The sequence below is a fragment of the Wyeomyia smithii genome, chromosome 3 (assembly GCF_029784165.1).
Source record: "Wyeomyia smithii strain HCP4-BCI-WySm-NY-G18 chromosome 3, ASM2978416v1, whole genome shotgun sequence".
Lineage (NCBI taxonomy): Eukaryota > Metazoa > Arthropoda > Insecta > Diptera > Culicidae > Wyeomyia > Wyeomyia smithii.
This window is the reverse complement of record NC_073696.1, coordinates 34,084,133-34,093,865: the sequence shown is the minus strand read 5'-3', so window position 1 is coordinate 34,093,865 and position 9,733 is coordinate 34,084,133. Positions and strand designations below refer to the sequence as shown.

Sequence of the window (9,733 nt, the reverse complement as noted above, 5' to 3'; positions counted from 1 at the left end):
TGTTTGAATTGGTAAAATGAATTGTTTCCTTTTTTGTAGCGCAGTACTAAAAGCAAAATATTAGATGTTCTCACAACACTTAACTTTGCCGAAGACAGCATGCTGATATCTCTCACATATTGCAACCAGAAAAATCTTAAAATGTAAATAACGATTTTTAATGCCTGTTCGTTACCACGAAAGAGAAACAACTTGCCATCTGTGCGTCAATGATAGAAGCTAATATAGTATGATCTACCCCTCGATGATCAACAACGATAATGAGCCAAACGTGAACTTTCGATTGGTAGCATGGCGTAACATCGTCTTCCGTCGACTCCCCTATAAAAGCCGAAGTGTGACAGGAGACACTCTCTTTTTTGCTGTCAACTGCGACGTCATCAACAATCATCAACCATCATCATCATAGAGAAGAAATCTGCACAAAGTGGAGTGAAATTAACATTAAAATTATATACTAGAAAATTAAAATAGTGTTAAACGTAACCGCGAGTATACTTACCTGGAAATATCCGTACGCTACCTTGCCTGAAAGTAAATCGGTGAGTGATACTTACCTGCCCGTGCGCCATCCAAATCGTCCTCCGGTGGGAAATTCTGCTACTGCTCGCTGTGCACTCGACATTTTGGTCCTTCGAACCGGATAGCGTCGAATCTCCGCTATTCCGGTAGTCCAGCGCCTAGTGAGTCGTCATCACGTTTCCGCCATATCATCCGCTGGAAAGGAATAAGGAGTTGTTCTACCGCACGCCATCATTGCTGCCTTTGGACGCCATTGTGCCGTTTTCTACTGCTTCTGGAACAATCGATTCAAGGCAAATTTACTGCCCCATTCAATTCAACTGGCATCGCCTACGGATTTCTTCCTGCTTATATTTGAATATAAGGCAAAACAATTGCCTCGAACAGGTGATTAAGTTTCCAAATTCTTTACTTTCATTTTTGTGTGTCTACGCTGGTCCATTGTTCACAGAATTGTTACAATGTCGACCGAGCGCCGTATTAAGTCGCTGAAGCTGCGGCTCAAAAGTCTGGTGACGTCGCTCAATCACATCAAATCATTCGTCAGCAGCTACGATGAGGAAACGCATGCTGATGAGGTACCTGTGAGGTTGGAGAGTCTGATCAAGTTGTGGTCGGACTACAGTACGGTCCAGAGTAAACTGGAGACCCTTGATGAAACTGCGATCGATGCACATCTGAAAGATCGGACAGCCCTTGAATCTGCCTACTACTCCGTTCAGGGCTTCCTGCTGGCCCGTAATAAAACTCCTATTACACCTATTTCTTCTCCTACTCATTCAACGGCGCAATCCCTTCCGTCGGTATCGTAAGTGCGTTTGCCCGATGTTAAGCTCCCCATTTTCGATGGCAATATAGAGAACTGGATGAATTTTCACGATTTATTTGTGTCGCTGGTCCACTCATCGGCTAGTCTCTCGAGTATCCAAAAGTTTTATTACCTACGTTCATCGTTGTCAAATGCAGCTCTTCATCTAATTCAGTCAATCCCAATAAGCGCAACCAACTATCCAGTGGCTTGGAATCTTCTCATGGATCATTACCAGAATACTAGTCATCTAAAGCAGTCCTATGTAGGCACTCTCTTTGACTCAACTTCATTAAAAAAGGAATCGGCAACGGAGCTACACAGTCTGGTAGAGAAATTCGAGGCAAATGTCAAGGTGCTGCATCAACTGGGCGAACGCACGGAATTTTGGGACATTTTGCTCATTCGTATGCTCAGTACTCGACTGGATCCGACAACAAGGCGAGATTGAGAGGAATATTCTTCGACCAAGACAGCGATCACGTTCAACGACCTGACTGCTTTCATTCAACGGCGCGTGAGTGTATTGCAATCCATTCAGGTAAAGCATATTGAAATGCCATCGTCAATCATTCCGAAGAAACCAGCTCAGCGTTCCGTTTCGAGTCACGGAGCCAACCAAACTAATGTCCGGCAATGCGTCATTTGTTCCGATCATCACCCTTTATACACTTGTGGGAGTTTTTCGAAGCTTTCGGTAGAAGAAAAGGAGAAAGAAGTCCGTCGCCATCAACTGTGCCGGAATTGTCCGCGAAAGGGTCATCTCTCAAAGGATTGTGCGTCGTCTAGCAACTGCCGCAAGTGTCGTGGACGTCATCATTCTCTGATCTGTCCAAATGATTCCTCTTCCTCGAAATACAAGTCTTCGAGCCCACAGTCATCGAAACCTCTCACTTCCAGTCCTTCTAGCGATCCTCCAACCACTTCTGCATCTGCAACGGTTGTCGAGTCGATCAGTTGCGCGTCCGCTGGACACTGTCAGAAGACGGTCCTTCTTGCCACAGCCGTGATTATTCTCATCGACGACCACGGGGTCGAACACATCGCTCGCGCACTCCTGGACTCGGGAAGTGAATGCTGCTTCATTACCGAACGGTTCTCGCAGCGCATCAAGGTTCAACGAAAAAAGATCTACCTACCGATAACGGGCATCGGTCAAGCATCCACTCAGGCCAAGCATAAACTCTTCTCTAAGATTCAGTCTCGAGTTGGCGAGCACTCCACCAACGTCGAATTTCTTGTTTTGCCCAAATTAACAATCGACTTGCCAGCCACATCCGTCGACACTTCGACATGGAACATGCCTCCCAGCATCCAGTTAGCTGATCCGTCGTTCGACAGCACTAATCCCGTGGATATTATCATCGGAGCCGAAATATTGTTTGATCTGTTCAAGGTTCCTGGTCGCATTCCGCTCGGCGACAATCTTCCAGTGCTGGTCAACTCTGTCTTTGGTTGGGTCGTGTCTGGAAAGTCCACTATCAGTCCACGGACCGCTCTTGTTGTCTCTAACGTCGCTACCGATGACTGTGGGCTTGTCTCTAACGTCGCTACCATCTCCGATATTCACCAACTTATGGAAAAATTCTGGACAATCGAAGAAGATAGCTCATCGACAGCGTACTCCGTTGAGGAAGCAGCATGTGAGGAGCATTTTCAGCGCACCGTTACTCGCAACGCTGAGGAACGATATATCGTTCGCTTGCCAGTCAAGGGGGACGTGCAACGTCAGCTCACCGACAACCGACGCATAGCTGTTCGCTAGTTTCACTTGCTTCAAAATCGCCTACTTCGCAAGCCCGAGCTTCACCAGCAGTACAAAGCCTTCATCGACGAGTATCGCGACCTCGGACATATGGAGCGGATTCATGACTATGACAACCCAGCAGTTCAACACTACTACCTCCCTCATCACGCTGTGATTCGCCAGGACAGCACAACCACCAAATTACGGGTAGTCTTCAACGCTTCAAGTAAAACACCCAACGGACCTTCGCTCAACGACGCCCTAATGGTGGGACCAACCGTGCAAGAGGACATTCGATCGATCACGATGCGATCTCGGATGCATCAAGTCATGATAATTGCCGATGCAAAGATGATGTACCGCCAAGTTCTTGTTGACCGTCGTGACTGTCGATTTCAGCTCATTGTCTGGAAACCATCACCAGACCATCCCATGGAAACGTACGAACTAAGAACGGTGACGTACGGTACGGCCAGTGCCCCGTTCCTTGTCACTCGAGTGCTAATTCAGCTCGCAGATGATGAAGGGCATCAATTTCCACTGGCAGCGAGGGCACTCAAGAAGGATGTCTACGTCGACGATCTCTTTTCCGGTGGCGAAACTATAAAAGAAGTCATCGAACTCCGCAAACAACTAGACGCACTCCTAGCAAAAGGCGGATTTCAGCTTCGCAAATGGGCTTCAAACGAAGAGGCAGTTCTTGAAGGGATTCCACCGGAAAACCGCGCTCTCCTCACTTCCTTTGACCTAGACCGCGACCAAGTCATCAAAACGCTTGGGTTGCATTGGGAACCAGCTACAGATTGTCTACGTTACAAAACCGACTTCCCACCCGACACAGAAAACCAGCCTATCACCAAACGGATTACACTCTCGTTGATTGCTCGTCTCTACGATCCGCTTGGCTTGGTAGGACCCGTCGTCACATCCGCGAAAATCTTCATGCAAAACTTGTGGACTCTAAAAACCGACGACGGATCATCTTGGAGTTGGGACAAGGAATTGCCAATCGACTATCAAACCCGGTGGATCGATTACAAGTCGCAGCTACCCAGACTCAACGAACTCCGCATAACTCGCTGCATTCTTTTGGCGAATCCGGAAACCATTCAAATCCACATTTTCTCCGACGCTTCGCAGCTTGCGTATGGAGCCTGCACCTACATCAGATCAACCAATGCATCTGGGAGAGTCAAAGTTGCCCTACTCACTGCAAAATCAAGGGTAGCTCCTCTCAAGCGGAAGTCAATTCCTCGACTTGAACTGTGTAGGGCCCTATTGGCAGCGAAACTTTACGAGAAGGTAAAATCATCGCTACAGCTCGACGCAAAATGCTACTGTGGGGTCGACAGCACCGTCGTACTGTGCTGGCTTCGGGCATCACCGTCTGTTTGGAACACTTTTGTTGTCAAAAACTTCCAAAATTCAGCTCGCCACCCAGAACTGCTCGTGGAATCATATCGCTGGAATGGTAAACCCAGCGGATTGCATTTCTCGTGGAATCTCAGCCGACACTATCATCGACTTCGATCTCTGGTGGCAAGGACCTGAATGGCTTCGACAACCCCAAGCAAATTGGCCAATCTCTACGAATGCATCCGATCAACCGCCTGGAGCATTGGAAGAAGCTCGTCTAACAACCATAGCTGTCCCATCGTTTCCAACTGAACCATCTTTCGTCGACCGGCTAGTCGGAAAATTCTCCAGCTATCAACGTCTCATCTGTGTCACCGCTTTTTGTTGTCGTTTCTTCAAAAATTGACGAATACCGTCCAGTGAGCGCCCGAAAACTATCCTACAAAGTAGGGAAGAGTTAATTGGAGCGGAAAATCTGCTAATCAAATTGGTGCAACAACAGGCGTTTAACGAAGATTGGAAACAACTTCAACAATCGAAACCCGTGTCATCTAAATCCCGCCTCAAATGGTTCCAATCGGTGGCAGACTAGAAACCTCGAATCAACCGTATGATAGCAAGCATCAAATTCTCCTACCCGCTTCACACAGACTCTCGACGCTTCTAATCCAGAGTTACCATAAACTCCACCTTCACGCAGCACCTCAACTGCTTCTAACCCTACTCCGACAACGGTACTGGAGCGCGACCAAGAATGCTGGAACAATTCATGACTGGACTTCCTTCTTCGAGAACCATCGCGACTCGACCCTCCGCTGTAACAGGGATCGACTACTGGGGACCAATTCTGCTTAAGCCCACTCACCGCCGTGCTGCACCAGGAAAGGCCTACGTTGGTGTTTTTGTATGCTTTTCCACGAAAGCCGTCCATTTGGAACTAGTTGCTGATCTCAGCACTCCGAAATTTATTCAAGCACTCCGTCGGTTCGTCTCTCGTCGTGGACTTTGTTCCGATCTGCACAGCGACAACGGTCGCAATTTTGTTGGAGCGAACAACGAATTACGGGATCTAGTCAGCAGTAAAACCCATCACGATGCAATCGCAGCCGAATGCAACCAACATGGGATTCGCTGGCACTTCAACCCACCGAGAGCATCTCATTTCGGTGGCCTTTGGGAGGCTGCGATCAAATCAGCTCAAAAACACTTTGTCCGTGTCCTCGGAACGCGTACCCTTGCCTACGACGATATGACCACGCTACTGTGCCAAATAGAATCCTGCCTGAATTCCCGACCGATTGCACCACTGAGTGACGATCCTACCGACTTCGAACCGCTAACTCCAGGTCACTTTTTGACGGGATCCTGCCTCAAGTGTTCCAGATTCCGACCTCTCCAAAATTTCATCAAACCGACTCCGCCAATGGCACCTTGTTCAAAAACTGTTCCAGAATTTGTGGAAAAGATGGCACTTGGAATATCTTTCTACATTGCAGCCACGTACCAAATGGTGCAATCCACCCATTCAACTACAGACCGGCCAACTGGTGATCCTTCGCAACAACAACATCGCACCGATCCAATGGCCAATGGCACGAATCTTTCAAGTTCATCCTGGCCCAGACGGCATCGTTCGAGTTGTGACGGTCCAAACACAAAATAATCGCTATGTTTATTCGGTTTCCAAAATTTGCCTCTTACCGTTACCATCAGCTGCAGAGGAGTGAACACCGCCAATCAGTACCACCAACAACGAATCGCCTTGAAGCCTGCTCAAAATTGTGTTCATTACCGCATCCTGAAATCTAAATTTATTCAGTAAAACCCACCCATAATTCGACGCTGCAATTTCATCGGCAATCAAAACACTCATCCAGCTAAATTTCATCGATCGAGAAGTGACAGTGTGAATGACAAGCATCAGCGAGAAAAAGTTCAGCTTCGGTCGATCAATTGGAATGTCAGAAACAATGTTCCTGAAGGGGCCAGAATGTTCGTTACCACGAAAGAGAAACAACTTGCCATCTGTGCGTCAATGATAGAAGCTAATATAGTATGAACTACCCCTCGATGATCAACAACGATAATGAGCCAAACGTGAACTTTCGATTGGTAGCATGGCGTAACATCGTCTTCCGTCGACTCCCCTATAAAAGCCGAAGTGTGACAGGAGACACTCTCTTTTTTGCTGTCAACTGCGACGTCATCAACAATCATCAACCATCATCATCATAGAGAAGAAATCTGCACAAAGTGGAGTGAAATTAACATTAAAATTATATACTAGAAAATTAAAATAGTGTTAAACGTAACCGCGAGTATACTTACCTGAAAATATCCGTACGCTACCTTGCCTGAAAGTAAATCGGTGAGTGATACTTACCTGCCCGTGCGCCGTCCAAATCGTCCTCCGGTGGGAAATTCTGCTACTGCTCGCTGTGCACTCGACAATGCCTTCTCATAGAAAACTTTATGTTGCTTGCAATATGTAAGAGATAGAAACATGATGTCTTCTGTAAAGTTTCTTGTTTTGAGATCACCTAATACCTTGCCTAAGACACCAAGCGTCTATCTTTATCTAATGAAAAAGTAAATATTCTATCTCACTTTTAGGAGGAATGATCACCCAGCTTTCTACATCAAAAGATGCGTTTTCAAATATTTTGAAACTTCTCCGAACATATTATACGGTTATAATGAACATTTGTATCACTATTCAATTATTCGCACGATAACAGCAAAATGTAACATTGTGCATCGGTTGAATTTTTAATGTAAACTGCATCCAGAATGATACACAGAATTATGAAAAATATCTTAAATATTGAAGCGTAATAGAGAATCAGTTCATCACTCATTTTTTTAATGAAATGTTTTATGATGATAAAATCGGGTGAAAAATGTGATAAAATCGGGGGCAGATAAAATCGGGTACAGATATAATCGGGCGATTACTGTAATACGTGTGCGGCATATAGCAGACAGCCTGGATCAACATTTTCGGTAGCAGTGCTTAATCCATACAAAAAAAGGTTCGCTTTAGAAAAGCTTAAACGCGATGAAGACGAAATGCTTTGCGTGATTTATTGGAGAGTAATAAAAATGATACAGAGGGTAGACAAAATGATTGAGACAGGCAAAATTTTGTCAATTTTCAAATGGTCAGAACTTCGCGAAAAATGAATCAATTTTAACGAAACAGGTTTCATTTTACTAGAAAACTATCGGTCCAGTGATCATGTGAGGGCTTGATAAGGCCAATGGATACCGGAAATGTTCCGGATTTTAGGAGTGTGTGTCAAGATGTTCATTTTTGCAACGCTTAGGAATTTTTTATGACAGCTAGTTTCTTGTAGGTTTATATGTTGCCAATAAACTAAAGTTTATTCCGAGTCCATTGGTATCCAAAGGTTAAAAATCCATCAAGGGACCATCGAGATGCAACCATTTTTGTGGAAGAAGGATTTTCGGAAATAAAAAACACCACTCTGCACAAGCAGTCTGTCATAAAAATAACTTCTGAAAAGAGGAATGGATGTGTTTAGGATTTCGGATATGTAAAAGAGCAATCTTGAATTACTGTACTTCATTTATTAGTACGGAGAAGGTCCACCATTAGCTGAATGACATTGCTAAACATTCTTAAAAGTAAACAATGATGCAATGAAACAGTATTTGTTCCCTTTTTATTGAAGTATTCAAATATGAGTAAAAAATTTGTGAAATCGCTTGTATCACTCATACAAGTAAACATCCATGGTATTACAGTTAACTCTCCCTAATTCGATTTCGAAGTGACAGAGATCATCGAGCTAGCGAGGGTATAGAGTTAGAGAGGTAAATTTTAGAAAAAAACATGAGTAAAGTGGCCCAAATACCTTGGATATTCATTGAGATAAGAAGATTATCGAGATACATAACATCGAGTGAAGGAGAGTTGACTGTATACTGATTGTTGGAAATCCGGTTACCACACCGAGCTTAGTCAGACATCAATTTCTTGAATTCCGGATATGGAAAGTGATGACGTTGCATCACGAACTTGTCGAATAAAAATTATGTTTGTGACGTCGCAACTACCATCCAGTCGGGTGCCTCGTACACTGTATATATGAAACTACACTACCACTCGTTATGTTTTCTGCTCTCACCAGTACATTTACAATATTTAGGGCCTCAGATACTGCACAAGGCTACTAACTGGCCGCAATGGAATACATGTGTATGCACCCAACAGGAAAAAAAACTGCCAAAAACAACACTCATAATTAAATAATTCGTATCTCGATGCTTCCTTGACGAATTTTCAATCAATGTATCAATGTACTACGGACCCCGGAAATTCGTCAAGAAAGCATCGAGATACGAAAATTATTTAATTATATGGTGGTATTTGGCCATTTGCCGCTGTTTTTCAGAAACCGGAAGTTGCCATCTTGGATTTCAAAACGGCATTAGGAGACAGTTTTTGGCCTCTGAGCGTCATTCTGGTTAAAGAAACACTCATATTGACAAATATTTTGCCATTTTCGGATGTTTTCCAGACACCGGAAGTCGCCATCTTACAATTCAACATGTTGTCTGAGGTCGATTTGTGGCTTCAGTGCATCATAACAATTTCGGAAATACCCATATTGGGTGGTATTAGGTCTTTTGCCGCTGTTTTTTAGAAACCGGAAGACGCCATCTTAGATTTCGAAGTGGTATTTGGAGATATGCCAGAAAAAGGAAGGGTATCGAAACATTATGGACATGTTTGTTACACCTAAAAACATTCACTTGCCAAATTTGGTTGTATTTGGTTGATTGGTTCTCGAGCTGTGCGAAATTCGTGTTTCATTTGCATGGGACCCCTTTCTTGCAGAAGAGGAAGGGGTGTCAAACCATTATGGATATATTGGTTACCTCTAGAAACATCCACCTACCAGATTTGGTTCTATTTACTTGTTTAGTTCTCGAGATGTGCAGAAATTTGTGTTTCATTTGTATGAAACCCCTCCCTTCCAGAAGAAGGGGTGTCGAACCAATATGGACATATTTGTTACTCCTAAAAACATCCACATGCCAAATTTGATTCCATCCCGATCAAACGATTATAACAAACGGCTAACACAAATATTTCTGAACTTGATAGAAACAACAAAACCTGTAATATTCTTGATATGCCAGAATGGTAAAAAGTGCATAATTATATCACATTCTGTTATCGTACACTTGAATATTCAAAAGTGTGTTTTTTAACAGCGTATTCATAGCATAAATTGTTATTCAATTGACAAAATATTGTACATTATAACTAA

At 44.1% G+C, this 9,733-nt stretch overlaps 2 protein-coding genes across 2 annotated transcripts; both read left to right on the top strand.

The window, feature by feature from the left end:
• The first annotated feature begins 1,886 nt into the window (after nucleotides 1-1,886).
• On the top strand, nucleotides 1,887-5,025 carry LOC129728216 (uncharacterized). Its single transcript, XM_055686634.1, has 4 exons — nucleotides 1,887-3,086; nucleotides 3,129-4,379; nucleotides 4,507-4,763; nucleotides 4,854-5,025. The coding sequence occupies exons 1-4, from the start codon at nucleotides 1,887-1,889 to the stop codon at nucleotides 5,023-5,025; spliced, it is 2,880 nt and encodes a 959-aa protein (XP_055542609.1).
• Nucleotides 5,026-5,187: 162 nt separating this feature from the next.
• On the top strand, nucleotides 5,188-6,096 carry LOC129728214 (uncharacterized). The gene has a single exon (XM_055686633.1). It carries the CDS (start codon nucleotides 5,188-5,190, stop codon nucleotides 6,094-6,096), a length of 909 nt encoding a protein of 302 aa, XP_055542608.1.
• The last annotated feature ends 3,637 nt before the right edge of the window (nucleotides 6,097-9,733 follow it).